The 16,400-nt window shown below is 45.5% G+C and overlaps 1 protein-coding gene across 3 annotated transcripts in view; it reads left to right on the top strand.

Moving 5' to 3' along the window:
* Positions 1 to 940: 940 nt before the first annotated feature.
* Positions 941 to 16,400, top strand: part of LOC125486073 (ras association domain-containing protein 8-like) — a 52,748-nt gene continuing 37,288 nt past the window's right edge. Inside the window, exons 1-2 of one of the 3 annotated variants that reach the window (XM_048612113.1) lie at positions 941 to 1,079; positions 5,647 to 6,551. In XM_048612113.1, coding sequence (XP_048468070.1) covers positions 977 to 1,079; positions 5,647 to 6,551 — 1,008 coding nt within the window. In that variant the 5' untranslated portion in view covers positions 941 to 976. Of the gene's footprint in view, positions 1,080 to 4,037; positions 4,116 to 5,234; positions 5,523 to 5,646; positions 6,552 to 16,400 lie in introns of those variants that run through there. The other 2 variants (XM_048612115.1, XM_048612114.1) reach the window with 2 other exon arrangements.

Raw genomic sequence — 16,400 nt, 5'->3', positions numbered from 1 at the left:
CTGAAACTCAATCCGGCTGTGTTAAGAAACCACTTTCCTTGGTCATCAAGTTCTGGATTGGGATTGGAGCCTGGAATTTCCGGTGCAGAGGTGGGGATGCTAGCACTGCACTACGAGATCTCACTATTTGATATCCTTTGGGGAAAAGAAATTGATTCCATTATTGATTGAAATCAGGAAATAGTCCCTGGGGAAAACACAGGAAGGTGGAGTTGAGTCTATTAATCCACCATGATCCCTTTGAACAGTGGAGCAGACTGAATGGTCTATCTTTGCTCCTACATTGTGTGGTCTTATGGATTCCAGTATTAAAATAGAATCCCTACAGTGTGGAAGCAGGCCACTCAGCCCATCAAGTCCACACCCAGCCCCTGAAGAGCATCCCATCGAGACCCACCCCATCCCTGTAACCCTGCATTTTCCATGGCTAATCCAGCTAACCTGCACATCTTTGGACTGTGGGAGGAAACTGGAACAAACCCACACAGACCCAGGGAGAATGTACAAACTCACAGACGGTCACCTGAGGGTAGAATCAAACCCAGGTCCCTGGTGCTGTGAGGCAGCAGTGCTAACCACTGAGCCACCAGGACAAACATCTTCTAGTAGGTCCAAAAAGGGGTTGAAGAAAATACATGAGATGGATATAATTGAGAATGGCAAAGGACTGGGCATTGAGTTTATATTGAGCAAAGTGGTAGATACAGGCTGTGCATTCAATAATTGTAAACCATTGCATTAAAGGTGTTTGTTGTGTTTTTTGCAGTAAAAGTCAATGTATTTGTTTAATCTCAAAGTTCTAATTTTAACTTTCTTTTCCCAGATTCTGTCTTCACCCTGGTGAGACACATGTTCAGTGTCCATCTGAGAAGCGGCCAGTGAATCATCTTGAAGGTCCAGCATTGAGGTGGCTCCCTCTTACCCCTTCCTCATTCTCCTAACCACCTAACACAGCCTCCCACTGGAGCTTTGGACCATGGAGTTGAAGGTGTGGGTGGACGGAGTTCAGAGAGTGGTCTGTGGAGTCAACGAGAAGACCACGTGCCAAGAGGTGGTCATAGCCCTGGCACAGGCCATGGGTAAGGAAAGTATTCTCTGTCTGATGCTGGGTGGTACCTCATTAGACTGAACTATATCCCTCAACATTCAGACTTTATTCCAAATCAGAACTGGCAGGATCACCCTCATCATATCGGGGATTTGGGTGTTGGGGGTGTGGGCGTGGTCTGTACTCATTGGAGTTTAGAAGATTGAGAATTGGCTTTAATGAAACATTTGAGATTGTTCGGAAGCTTGACAGGATAGATGCTGAGAGGTTAGAATTTAGGACCATTGGCAGTTAGCACAGTGGCTGAGTCTTTAGAACTGCTGCCTCACAGTGCCAGGGACCTGGGTTCGAGTCCATCCTCAGGTGACTGTCTGTGTGGAGTTTGCATGTTCTCCTGTATCTGTGTTGATTTCCTCCAGGAGCTCTGGTTTCCTCCTCCAATCCAAACATGTGCAGGTTAGGTGGGTAGGTTATGCTAAATTGCTCACAATGTGTGGGTTAGCTGTGGGATAATGGGAATAGGGTGGGATGCTCTTCAGAGGCTCAGTGTAGACTCAATGGGCCAAACAGCCTCTAGCTGCATTGTAGGGATTCTATGACATAATCTCATAGTAAGGGATTGCCAATTTAACACAGAGAAATGAGGAGGAACTTCTTCTCTCATAGGACAGTGAATCTGTGGAATTCTTTATGGCAGACAACTGTTGGATTTGGATCATATTGAAGGCTGAGATTGAGAGATTTTTAATCTGTAAGGGAATGAAGGGTTGTGGGGAAAAGGCAGGAAAGTGGAGTTGAGGATTATCAGATCAGCCATGATCTCATTGAATGGCAGAGCAGACTCAGTGGTCTACTTCCTCCATTTTGTTTCTGTGCTCTCCTCATTTCACACAATTACTGTGGACTGTTTGTGGGGGGTGGGAAGAGAAGTGATAATGGGCTTTGCCCGTGACTCTGACCCTTCAGAAATGTAAAGCCTAGGAATCACAAGGGATGGAGGAATCGGGGAGGAATTTGTGTCCAATGGGGTGTTTCCAAATGTATCTACTAATCCCTGAGGACGCTTTCTGATGGTTTTATTCTTATTCAATCAGCTGCTTTCCAAAAAACAGATCATTGGGTGCTGAAATAGGCTCCATCCTTGCACATTACTGGCAACAGCGGATAATGGAGTCTCTGGTTTTTAAAGGGGGAAGTATTCTGCCTTTTTAATGCAGGAGGAGAATTAGAAAATGGAAGCAAAAAAGGACCATTTCGTGGGAATAAAGTCTAGGCCAAAAGGACATCCAAATGGCAAATTATATTGGTTTGTGTGACATTCTAGGCCTTTAGACACTGTTTAAAACTAACATTTGATTCCCTGCTTGCTATAGTTCCTTGTTTTACAATCCCTTTTTGAAATTGGGAAATTCTGGTCAGTCTTCCCTATTCTGGCCAGGCCGCACCATCTGGTTATATAGTGCCAAGAGGAGCAGATATCCTCTCCCCATCACCGATACAGGCTTGCTTATCCTGGGGCCCACCTCAGATCTACTCGCCCTGCCACGATCACTGCTTTCCCTTTCTCCCCACCCAAGGGGTTTACTAGAAGGCTGCTTTTTGGGTCAGGCTGCCCAGACTGGATGGATTAAAATGGACAAACTGCCTCTGGTGACACTAGCAGTTTACTCCAGTTGCTGAAATGAAACCTGAGGCCTAATATCGGGCAAATGATGTGTGCCCTTGCTTATATGCTGAGAAACAGTCTGTTATGAATATTCATAGTAAAGTTGTCAACACCATCTCTGAGGGAGAGAAGAATCTTTAAACTGAGAAGAGATTGGCTTAAATAGAATGCTTTAATAAAAAGCGAAACTCGTAGTACTACTCAGTTAGTTTCTCTGGGGCAGTTGAAGTAAAAACCATCCCCTGGAATCCTGACTTTTCTTGGACTTCCCTCCACATTTCTGACAAAGTTAGATGGTGCAGCAGCGGATTGATAGAGAGGATTCAGTGCATTGACCCCTCACTGCCAACATTAACCCCTCACTGCCAACATTGACCCCTCACTGCCAACATTGACCCCTCACTGCCAACATTGACCCCTCACTGCCAACATTGACCCCTCACTGCCAATATTGACCCCTCACTGCCAACATTGACCCCTCACTGCCAACATTGACTCCTCACTGCCAATATTGATCCCTCACTGCCAACATTGACCCCTCACTGCCAATATTGCCATTTTAGTCCAATGTAGTCACACAGTGGTCAGCCAAGGTGATGACTGCCCCACCTGCTGGAAACAGCAGGCATTGCAGCTTACTCAACAAAATCGGAGCACCCTAGTTGGAAGCTAAACTGGACAATTAACTAGGGGAAGAGTTCCTCTGGACACCATCATTGGTCACAAACAAAGGAACGTTTGACCCAATTGTAATGGATTCTACAGGCTGCTATTTTAACGCAGGTGTTATTACAGCTTTATTTGAAATGTATCCTCACATCCGCTGAATTAATGGACAAAGGAACAGCTTACAAAGTGGCTTTTGGTATTTCTCAGCTGATAGCATCACTGGTCATTTTTTAGCTGTTGTGTAACGGGCCAGTTAATGAACTCATCAGGAATGTGTTCATGCATAACAGCCCGAATGATATCTGCCCCACAGATCACCCGAATAAAAAGCTTGAATTTATACAGTGCCCTTCACAACCACCAGATGGCTCAAAGCACTGTATAGCCAATGTAACGCTGTCACTATTGTAGGACATATGGCAGACAATTTGCACCCAGCAAGCTCCCACAGACGTAATAATGATCAGATAATTTTGTCACATTTTGCAATATTAAGTGAAAGGCAAATTTTGCATAAAACACTGGGAGTAACTCCCCTGCTGTTCTTCAAAATGTAGTGTCATGCAATCTTTAATATAGACGTGAGGGTCAGATGAGGTTAGTTTCTAATCTGAAAGACATCACCTCAGACAATGTCAGTTTAGAGATTTACACTGGAGTTCTGAGGCTGCATTTTACAGACCTCACCCAATACAACCCCCTCTCCAAAAAAAAAACGCATGTTCTTGGCAGGTGAGTGTAAACATGGCAGCAATAAGCAAAATACTTATGATGCTGGAAATGTGAAACAAACGCAGGGAGTGCTGGAGAAGCTCAGCAGGATCTGTGGAGAGAGAAACAGAGTGAAACTTTCAAATCTGGTACGGCTTCTTCCGAATTGGGTCTGCTTCACTTCTGAAGAAGAGTCATATCAGAGTTGAAACATTAACTCTGTTGCTCTCTCGAAATATGATGGGTTTAATGTTTTAGCAAAGGTCTGTAGCTCGGGTTGTGGATGGAGTTGTTGGTTGGTTTGCCGAACTGAGTGGTTTTCGTGACAATGTTTTGTCTCCCTTCAAGGTGACGTCTTTAGTGCTGTTGTTCTGTCCTGCTCTGAATTTATATGGAACATAAACAAAGTTGCTGGGAAAGCTCAACAGGTCTGGCAGCATCTGTGAAGGAGAAAACAGAGTTAACATTTCGGGTCTGGTGACCCTTCCTCAGAACGGAATTTATATGATCTGGTCTGTCATGGTGGGAAATCCCATTTCCAGTTTTGTACTGTAGTGCTATGTAGATGGGGGCAATTTCAACATGTTTGTTTCTCGCACCGGTGGTTGAAAACTAGGCCTCCAGGAATTCTCATGCTTGTCTTTGTTTTGCATGTCCCAGTATTGTTACTTCGTCCCAGTTAAACTGATATCCTTCTACATCGGAGTGTATTGAAACGAGGGAGAGTTGGTTGTATTGTTTCACTGCGAGTTGGTGTTTATGTACCCTGGTGGCAGGTTTCCTGCCTGTCTGTCCTATGTAGTGGTTCTCGCAGCTGCTGCAAGGTATTTTATATATCACATTTGCCCTTCTTATTTTGGGTAAGGGTCTTTCGTCTTTGAGAGTAACTGGCTGTTGGTTTGTGTGCTATTGTTATTCCAAGAGGTCGTAAGAGTCTTGTAGTCAGTTCTGATGTGTTTCTAATATAGTTTAGGGTGGCCAGTGTGTGGGGGCATACAGTGTCTTGTTGTTGTTTATTTGCTAGGCGTTGGCAGATGAAGCTGTTAGAAAACCCGTTGCTCTTGTGGGTGTTTTTGGGTGTTCCTCTTCGTTTTTGTGCAGCTGTGGGGTGTTGCAGTGCGTAGAAGGATATCAGTTTAACTGGGATAAAGTAACAGCACTGGGACAGCAAAGCAAAGCCTAGCACGAAACTTCCTGGAAGCCTGGTTTTTAACCACTGGTATGATAAACAAACAGCTATACAGCACTGAAGATGAAGAAGGGAGATGAAACGAAAACCAGTCAGCTCAGTGAAGCAACCAACAACTCCAAATATGACGGGTGACTAGCTACCATCCTCATGCCAACCTACAGGGGGTGGGCAAATTGCCCTCCTATCTGCCCGGCCTTAAGCCTACTGAGCTGCTATATAAATGCAAGTTGTGAAAGGTGCTATATCAATTTCTTTCTACTGCACTGAAAGATCCTGGGGTGGGTCTGTGAGCCACATCTCATTTTCCTTATGTCATGGAAACCCGGTGTTAGCAACCCTCTTTCTCCATTTAATTTGCAGGCCGCACTGGGCGCTACACTCTAAAGGAAAAGTGGAAGGACATTGAAAGGCATTTCACACCAGATGAGAAACTCTTGCCATCCCTCAGTAAGTGGGGCCAACAAACGAAAGACGTTCAGCTGATACTAAACCGCACCGGGCCTTCCCTCAACCTGCAGCCTGTGTCAGAGAAGCACAGAAGGCCAGAGAGGAGTGTTCACAGACAGAGCCTCCCTCCGTTAGCAAAACTACGGAGTAAAAGTGACAAAAACAGTCATGTGAAGGAAGCCAAGAGAAAGTCCCTAAATTTTGCTGAAGGGGCTCGAGAGTGGCTGGGATTGTTTGGGAAGAGCAAGGAAGGAAAGGTCAAGGGCAAAGACCCTGGGCCTGAGAAGAAGGCCTCAAATTCTGACCAACATCTGGGAGAGGAGCTGAACCAGCTGCTGCAGCATCAGCAACAGAAGCTGACAAGTATCCAAGCTGAGCTGGAGGCGAGTGAAATGGAAATCGCAAAGCTACAGGAAGACAATGAGCCAAACACCCACGAGGAGATCATCAGGCTCCAGGAGCTGATAGGTGAGAGGAGCACGGAGGCAGAGGAGGTGGAATTCTGGGAGAATGAACTGAAAGCCGAGCAGCTCCATGGGGCAGAGCTCCGGGAGCAGCTGGAAGAAATGAAGGAGAAACTGGAGGAGTGCGAGGAGAAACTGAGGGACTGCCTGCTGAAAGCCCAGGACCTGGAGACTGATCTAGAGATTGTCAGGTCTCAGAGGGAATGGCAAGAGGCCAAATCCTGCCATGACATCAGGATCAAGGTAGAGGAACTGAAAGAGGAAATAACTGTTAAATCTCAGGAAGCTGTACGACTGGAGCAGGATGTAAGGCTGGTGGAGAAGGTCATTGACAGGGTGGAAAATGAAATTCAGGTCAGTCTGTAGGAGGATTTTGGACAAACCTGGTGATTTTTTTGTGTTTGTATGTTTAATTTGTCATTGCTCAGAGAGTAAAGAGCTACAGAAAGGATGTTGTTGTTGGACTTTATAGCAAATAAACACGTTGTGTGCACTTGTACCCAGGATAAGTGTACTCTCTATGTGACTGTGCCATGTCAAAGGAACAACTGAAAACAGGTCCTCTCCTAAAAATTCTGATGGTCTTCCATTACACACACACACACACATAAACACACACACACACATTCTCTCTCACACACACACTCTGTCTGTCACACACACACATACACACACAGACTCCGAGATATACACAGACACACACACACACTCTCTCCCTCTCACACACACACACATACACACAGACACACACAGTCACACACATACACACAGACACACACATACACACACAGACTCAGACATATACACAGACACACACACACAGACACACACACACACTGTCTCTCTCTCACACACACAAACACACACTCTCTCTCTTACACACACTCTCTCTTTCTCCCTCTCTCACACACACACACACACACACACACACACACACACAAACTAACCTGCGGTGCTGAGGTTAATTGTAAGATCTTTACCACTAATCTATTCAGCTAATTCAACAGCGAATGTGATTGAAGGTATCACCCTCACACCCCTTTGGCTGTCACTCACTCTGCTGTAATCCTTTGGTAACTAACCTTGACTGATATTGTACCTACTGGGGCCTCACAAGTCACAAACGTTTTAGAGTCCTGCATTGCACTGAGTTCCAGACTCACAGCTCCACCAATAATGAGGACCCAGCTCATGACACCAAATAAAACCTAAGCCCTTATCCAGAACAAGGAAATGAATCAGGGAAACTCTAAGGTGAGAACTGGGTTTTGTAGCTCTTACAATAGCAGCAGGAAATGGTCAGCTTGTCTAATAAACCTGTGCCACATCCCTTGTAACAGGAGCATCCTGACTAAACGTTTCTATCCCACTTCCCACTCTCCGTTTCCAAACATGTACAGCTATGGAATCACCTGGGAGATGGGACCAGTAAGGGGTGGAAGACCTCTGGGATAGTCCCTTGTGACCTGTTTCGGCAAATGAGAATAAGCCCAGGAGATCCCAGGGCCTTGAGTGTGCATCAACTGTTAGCCTTCAATTTGTGCTGATCTCTGACCACACATATTCCCTAATCCAGTCAGGAACCAGAACAGATCACAGAATCCCTACAGTGTGGAAACAGATCATTTGGCCCATTGGGTCCACACTGACCCTCCAAAGAACATCCTACCAGACCCATCCCTCTACGCTATCCCCATAAACCCACCTTAACCAATGGCTAATCTACCAAGCCTGGACACTATGGGCAATTTACCACGGCCAATCCACCTTAGTTGCACATCTTTGGACTATGGGAGGAAGCCAGAGCGCATGGAGGAAACCCACACAGACATGGGGAGAACGTGCAAACTCCACACAAACAGTCGCCTGAGGGGTGGAATCGAACCCAGGTCCCTGGCACTGTGAGGCAGCAGCGCTAACCACGGAGCCACCGTGCCACCATCTCCAGTGCTCCATTCTGGTTCAAATCTAACATCCCAAAACAGTAAAACAATCAGCACCAGAAAAATAATCTCAAAGGACAGGTTTGGTTCTAAGTGGAAGGTTTCAAAGTGTGAAAATCCTTTAGCATATTATCTCTGGGTTGCCAGGTGCTGGCTGTGTTTCAGTGACAAAAACAGAAGTTGCTGGAAAACCTCAGCAGGTCTGGCAGCATCTGTGGAGAGAAATCAGAGTTTACATTTCACGTGCAGTGACCCTTCCTCAGAACTGATGGTAGCTAGGAAAAAAGTTGGTTTCCACGGAGAAGACGGGGCGCAGGCAGGGAGTAAACAATAGATGGTGATAGAGCCCGAAAAAAGAGAAGGACAGAAACAGAAGTTGCTGGAAAAGCTCAGCAGGTCTGGCAGCATCCGTGAAGAAAAGATAAGAGTTAACGTTTCGGGTCTGGTGACCCTTCCTTAGAAAAGAGAAGGACAGTCGGACAGACAAAGGAGTGGATAACAATCAGCTGAGGAGAATGAATAGCTGCTAATGCAGAGAATTAGTGGTTAACAGTGCATTATCAGACCATGTGATAATAAAGCCTGGTGTGTAGGGGTTGGGGTAAGGATGCGGTAGAAGGCACCTTAAGCCCTAAAATTGTTGAACTTGATATTGATTTTAGAAGGCTGGAGGATGTGTGTCAGAGACCCTGACAGCACACACAGTGTGACCCAGTTAGGGTTAATGTGAACTTATATGGAACATTATGCTGTGAAATGTACATGTAGCTTCCAACAGCCTTGGATCATGTGTCTGTCACAGGGTTCGTGGGCCAATCAGGTGCTTATTATTAGGGGCATTGTTCAGCCAATTCAATCACATCATGGGGACTGTGGGGCAGGTTTCCTCATTTAAATAAATGGCAGCGTTTAATTTGTCTTTGGGTCCATATTAAACACAGAAGAACAAATAGGAACAGAAGTAGGCTATTTCAAACCTGCTCCACCATTCAATACTAACATGGCTGATCATCCAGCTCAGTCCCTGGTCCTGCTTTCACCCCTTACCTTTTAAACTATGTTTAACTCCTTTAAAACATTCAATGTTTTGGCCCCAACTGCTTTCTGTGGCAGAGAATTCCGTGGACTCATCGCTGTCTGAGTGAAGAAATTTCTCCTCATCTCAGTCCTAAACAGTCTATCCTGTATCTTCAGACTGTGACCCCTGGTTCTGGATGGTCTGGGCATCCTTCCTGCATTTGCCTTGTCTCTTCCTGTTTTGAATTTTATAAGTTTCTAACTCCCATGAACATAGCCCTTACCGATTCAATCTCTCTTCATATGTCAGTCTTGCCATTCCAGGAGTCAGTCTGATAAACCTTTAATGCACTCCCTCCAAGTCAGAACATCCTTCCTCAAGTAAGGAGATCAAAACTGCACATAATACTCGAGATAGGAGGAACTGCAGATGCTGGAAAATCTGAGATAACAAGGTGTAGAGCTGGATGAAAAATCTGATGAAGGGTCTAGGCCCGAAACGTCAGCCTTCCTGCTCCTATGATGCTGCTTGGCCTGCTGTGTTCATCCAGCTCTACACCTTGTTATCACATAATACTCAAGTTGTGGTTTCACCAAGGCCCTGCACAATTGCAGTAAGACTCCTGTACTCTGCTCCCGTACTCAAAACCTCTTGCTATGAAGCCAACATATCATTTGTCTTCTTCATTTCCTGCTACATCTACGATGTTTACTTTCAGTGAGCGGTGTATAAGGACACCATAGCACCTCTCCATTTCTCAATCTATTGCCTTTCGGAAAATAATTAGCCTCCCTGTTTCTGCTGCCTTGGATAACCACACATTTATCCAAATTATACATCATCTGCCATGCATTATCCAACTCAGTCAACTTGTCCAAATCACATTGAAGCATTTCTGCATTCTCGTCACTACATACCTTCCCTCCCAGCTTTGCATTGTCTGCACACTTGGCGATATGACATATGGTCAGCTGCATGTGTTCCACCTGGAGACCAAGGGTTACACCTGTACTTACAGCTGCCAACTCTGGTATTATTCAGGGAGGTTTCATCCTATGACTTCCTGCCTCCAACTGCCCTCGCCGTTGATCCTTCAATATCTCCATCCTCATGGTACGCTCTTTTCCCAGAAACAATCAAGAAGTGAGCAGCCTGTTTGTCGTTCAATGGGTTGACTCTTGACTGGCAGACAGCCAACTATTTCACTTCCCCCCCGCTCTAGTATTTGGATGTATAAAAAGCAAAAGTATTCAAGAAAGGTGAAAACAAAAGATAACTCTTTCTTCTGATTTAGTTCTCCTTTTCCTCCTTGATCAACTGAAGCAGTGTCCAATGTTAACCAGGAGATGCCAGGCCAGTCAGGGTGGGGTTGGAACCCTACAGTGTCCAGCCTTAGCAGAGAGGATTTAAGCAGCTCAGAGAACAAGCCTATTCCAGTAGCACACCAGCCTGTGTGTTCCTCTCCTGAGCTATTGGAGGAGTTTGCTGCACAACAATAAACCTAATTGGTTTTGCACAGCTAGATGCTTGATGAGTACCTACATCTGCCTGCAGTCTTCAACATAGAAACAAAGGCCTTAGGAGCAAGATTAGGCCATTCAGTCCATCGATCATGCTCCACCATTCCATTAGATTGTGGTTGATCTGGGTGTGATCTCAACATCACCTTTGTGTCAGTGAGTGTTCCCCATTCCCCGCCCTCTGTCCCACATTCCCTCCCTCACTCTCTCCCATCCCCCTCCCACTCTCCCATTCCCCGCCTCTGTCTCACACTCCTTCTTCCCCCATTCTCCTCCCCCTGTACCACACCCCTTCTCTCCCATCCCCCTCCCTCTTTCCCATCCTCCTCCCTCACTCTCCCATCCTCCTCCATCTCTCCTATCAGTAGCATGGTAGCTCAAAGGTTAGCACCGCTGCCTCACAGCGCCAGGGACCTGGATCCAATTCAACCCTTGGGTGACTGTCTGTGTGGAGTTTGCACATTCTCACTGTGTCTGTGTGGGTTTCCTCCAGGTGCTTCTGTTTCCTCCCACACTTCAAAGATTGGCCATGCTAAATTGCCCATTGTCCAGGGATGTGCAAGCTAGGTGGATCAGCAATGGGAAATGCAGGGTTACAGGGATAGGATAGGGGGATGGGTCTGGGTGGGATGCTCTTCGGAGGGTCGGTGTGGACTTGATTGCCGAATGACCGGCTTTCATGTTATAGGGGTTCTATGATCTTTCTCACATTCCTCTCCCTTTCTCCCACACCCCTTCCCAGTCTCCCATTCCCCACCCACCTTGATCTCTTGGGGGGTGCGAGTGAGGTTCCACAGCAGTCTGCAATCTGTGCACTTTGACCATCCAGCCATTGTCCATGTTATTTCCAATCCCGACCTCTGGCCTTCAATCTGCAGCTCTCTGATATTCCCCACCCACTCCCCAGCTCAGGAACAGCCATTTCCATTCCCTGACCTGAGTTCAGGTGGGACTGGTGATTGAACCTGCAACTGGCCTGGCTTGGCAACCTGCTGAGTAAAGTTCACTGCGCATTTAATGGAAATGTCTTGATCGAGCTTTAAGGTTTGGTACTGGTGTGCTCCTTGTCCAATGTTCTATGTTGAAATGCCCCTCTCCTTTGGCTTATCCCATGTTACACAGGGTCACCATGGTTCTGGTCGACCATTCTTCATGTGAGGACCTGGAGAGTGATAGATACGTTTCCCACTGCCAACCTTCCCCACTTATCCAGGTTGTATATGCGCACCAGTGGCTGGCTACTGTGGCCTACAGAATCCAGGGGGGCCCTTATTCCTCAAGTCTTCCAGTTCAGAGTCAGACTGGGTACCACAACTGTGCCCCTTCAACTCCCATTCAAATAGCCATTGATTATAAAACATGGATTCGATTGATGGGTTTGTTAGCAATCATGCCGTTGATGCCATTAGAATCATAGAATCCCTACAGTGGGGAAACAGGCCATTGAGCCCATCAAGTCCACACTGACTACCCAAAGAACATCCCACCCAGACCCACCCCCATCGCTGTAACCCTACATTTCCCATTCCCAATCCGCCTAACCTACACATCCCTGGGCACTACAATTTAGCATGGCCAATCCACCTAACCTACACATCTATGGAGTGCGAAGGAAACTGGAGCACCCAGAGGAAACCTAAGCAGACATGGGAGAATGCGCAAACTCCACACTGCCTGAGGGTGGAATTGAACCCAGGCCCCTGGTGATGTGAGGCAGCAGTGCTAACCACTGAGCCACTGTGCCATGTATGCCCCCCAAATCCTGCCCCCGCCACCGCTGTTGGGAAGATTATGTCTGGAAACGTATTCAAATCAAACAGGGACTAGGTATTTTAATTTGCTGGACTTGGATCTAGCTGTGCTCACTGATCTGTGCCAACAACTCTTGTTTCCCACCTCCTTCACTAATCCCAGAGGGTTTGGATGCTGTAATATGATTTGAGAGACTACATCCAGACAAGTTCAACCTTCCTAGATCGCACCTGGCACTACCAGTAACCGAATGGCTCATGGAGCTTCCACAGTATGATCAACATAGTTCAAATTAACACGCAATCTTTTCTTGGTAATTCTATCGATGTATAATGTCAGCTATTGTTTATTGCTGCATTCTGTATGAGTCTTAAATTTTGAGTCTGTTTGTACATGGCAAGTTTCCTGTAATGACCCCTTTCTATGTAAATAAAGTTATGTTTCATTTCTAAGTCATCAAAACAATCATTCTTTTCAGATGTCACCTCCTGAATTCTATATCACTAAAGCTTTTGAGGATTTTTGTACTGACTGGATTATTGAAAAAGGCATTCCTTCTCCTCACTCACCACCCCTCACCCCCACACTCAACTCATTCACCTCACACCCAGCTCACACACCCCAACCTCATTCACCTCACATCACCCAACCTCATCACTTCACACCCACTCACACTCAACTCATTCACCTCACACTCATCCTGTCCTCCTTCATCTTGCACCCACCTCACACTCAACCCAACCTCATTCACTTTAGACTCAACTCATTCATCGCATATCCACTTCACACCCACCTTATACTCATTCTGGCCTCATTCAAATCACACTGATCTCATACATAACTCATTCACCTCACACCTACCTCACACTCACTGTGACCTCATTCACCTCACACTCACCTCACACTCACCTCCCACCTCATCCTCACCCTCACCCTGACCTCATTCAACTCCCCCACCTTCACCCCTACCTCACACTCACTGTGACCTCATTCACCTCACACTCGCCTCACCCTCATTCAGCTCATATTCCCTTCACCCCCACCTCACTCTCACCCTCACGTCACACTCACAAGCACCCGATTCACCTCACACTCACCTCATTCCACCCCCTCACCCTCAACTTTACTTGAATGAAAGCGATGTTTTTTCTCCAGACATGAAATGATTCATAGCGATTTACAATTTCTAGCATGGACCATTGCTTACCTTGAAGCATCACCCAGCCTAGACATTAACAATCCTTGCTAGAAGAAACACATTAGTTATATTTTAGCCTTGATATTAACCTTCCTTACTCCCTCCCTCATCATCTCTTCTTCCTTCAACTGCCCCTTCTCTTCCTCCCTCCTTCCTTTCTTTCCTTCTAACCGTCCCTTCTACCATATTCCTTTCACCCACACCCACCTCCCCACTATTTCTTTCCTCTCTTCCCTCCCTTCATCTTCTCTCCTCCTTTATCTCCTTTCCTCCCTTTTGAAGATTTTCATCTTGCACTCATCAGGCCAGAATTGCAAGAATAACAAATCTCAAAGACAACAACAATTTATACTGCAAGAGAAGAAGGTGCTGAAGTGTAGCTGTAACAAAACTCCTGAGGCCTGACAACATCACTTGATCGGCACCACATCCACAAGCATCCACTCCCTCCACGACCGACACTCAGTGGCAGCAGTGTGTACTATCTACAAGATACACTGTGGAAATTCACTAAAGATTCTTAGACAGTGCCTTCCACTTCCACCTAGGAGGGCAAGGACAACAGATACATGGGGAACACCACATTCTGCAAGTTATCCTCCAAGGCACTCACCATCTTGACTTGGAAATATATCGCCGTTCCTTCACTGTCACTGGGTTAAAATCCTGGAATTCCCTTCCTAAAGGCATTGTGGGTCTACCTACAGCACATAGACTGCAGCGGTTCAAGAAGCCAGCTCACTACCAACTTCATAAGGGCAACTAGCGATGGGCAATAAATGTTGGCCGAACTAGCGATGCCCGCAACCCATGAATGAATTTAAAAAATGGATTACTACACCTGTCAAAGAAAAAAAGACTTTCTCATGTGAGTACATTCAGCCTTAAAGAACCTCATCCTTATTCATTCTTTCCACGTTCCAGTGTTATACATCTGATATCACAACTGAAAATTAAGAAAGAAAGGTCTTTAGCACCTCATGGTATCCCGAAGCATGTTACAGCCAATCAAATATTGTTATGATGTGACAATGCAACAAACAGTGTCACGCAATATGAGTGAGCAGGTAATCTGCTTTAGTTACATTGGTTGAGGGATGAATACTGGACAGAAAACTGATATTTTCCCAGATGACCATTCCCGCTAAATCTATAAAATTCTAACAGGACTAGACATGGTAAACACAGGAAGGATGCTCCTAATGACCATGGGAATCCAGAACCAATGGTCACAGTTTAAGGATGTGGGGTAGGCCATTTAGGACTGATTTGAGGAGAAATTTCTTTACCCAGACAGTGGTGAGCCCGAAGGAATTCTTTGCCACAGAAAGCAAATGGGGCCAAAACATTAATTTTTTTTCCCAAGGAGGAGATAGATATAGTTCTCAGGGACCAAAGGGTATGGGGAGGAAGCAGGAACAGAGTCCTGAGTTGGATGATCATCCATGATCACATTGAAATAGCAGAGTAGGCTCAAAAGGGTTGAATGGCCTACTCATATCCCTATTTTCTACATTTATATCTTTTTGGATTTGATAAGGGTTATATCCAGATCATGGGTAATACTTTTTGAGGTGGTATGCTGCCACCAATTCTCCTTTGTCCTTGCTCTTTCTTGGACCTATGTAATAATTAGTGGTCGATGACACACCACCTTGGAGTATGTGTAGCAGAGACACTGTTCCTTGGTAGTGCCAGGAGGGTTGTTGCATGATAGCAATAAGTCCAACTACATTTGGCCAGCCATAATTACTAGGACCTTAGGGAGCTGATAACAAAACATCTGCTCCGTCCGAAAGTAGAGTAGAACTCCTTGCCTCCACCCACAAGATGAGATGTGTGATGAAATTTTCGGGGACTGTTTGTACTATTTGTATTGATCAAACCAGCAGTCTGCTCAGTGCTGCGAGTTGCAAATAGGTGGCAATATTGAATTCTGTCAGCAATAGGAGAGGGGTTTATTGCAAGATTTTCAAGACAGTTTGTGGGGGAAGAGGGTTAATTGCGTTTGCTATTTGATGTGTCCTGCGCATTGCTTAATTGCACCCTCCCATTGACATTTACTGCATGTTAATTCTGGGTGTTAGCAATTAGCTATGCATGTACTGTAGATTGTGTAACATTGTAAAGTAAAGCTTATTGTTGTTTGTTCAAAACAATGGAATTTTGAGGCTTCATTCTCTTAGTAAATCCCCTGAATCCCATCCTTTGTCTAATTTAAAAATAAAGGCACTGGACCCTAACCAGATTGTAACATAAATTTGGCAATGTGGTCCTGGATCATAGCAGTGTGACATCAGTAGAATGGAGGAGTTAATGTAACATGAATATTAACCCTTTCAGAGCCACTACCTTATATAACAGACATTAAGGGAACATTTATTCATCTTCAAAATGGTGCCATTGGATTTTATGTGGGCAGGTTCTAGAATATCTCATTTATATTGTCAGCATCAGTTCTTGCTGCACAACGGAGGTTAAAATCAGGCATCTGATTGTGCAGGTTTTCACTCGTTTCTTTCCTGGAATAAATACACTGCTTTCAGTTGCTAACACTGTTAGTATCTGAGTCAGAGGTTTGTCAGTTAATGTACATTCCAGAGTTGATCAGATAAACTCAGCTGATGGTTCTGAAGGAGTGCTGTATAACTGTTCCAAATGAAAGGTTGAACAGCAGAGTATCTGTTTACAACAAGGTGCAGGGCTGGATGAACACAGCAGGCCAAGCAGCATCATAGGAGCAGAGAGGCTGACGTTTCGGGCCTAGAAGGG

This window comes from Rhincodon typus, chromosome 25 (genome assembly GCF_021869965.1).
Source record: "Rhincodon typus isolate 14 chromosome 25, sRhiTyp1.1, whole genome shotgun sequence".
NCBI lineage: Eukaryota > Metazoa > Chordata > Chondrichthyes > Orectolobiformes > Rhincodontidae > Rhincodon > Rhincodon typus.
This window is presented reverse-complemented; position numbering and strand designations above follow the sequence as displayed.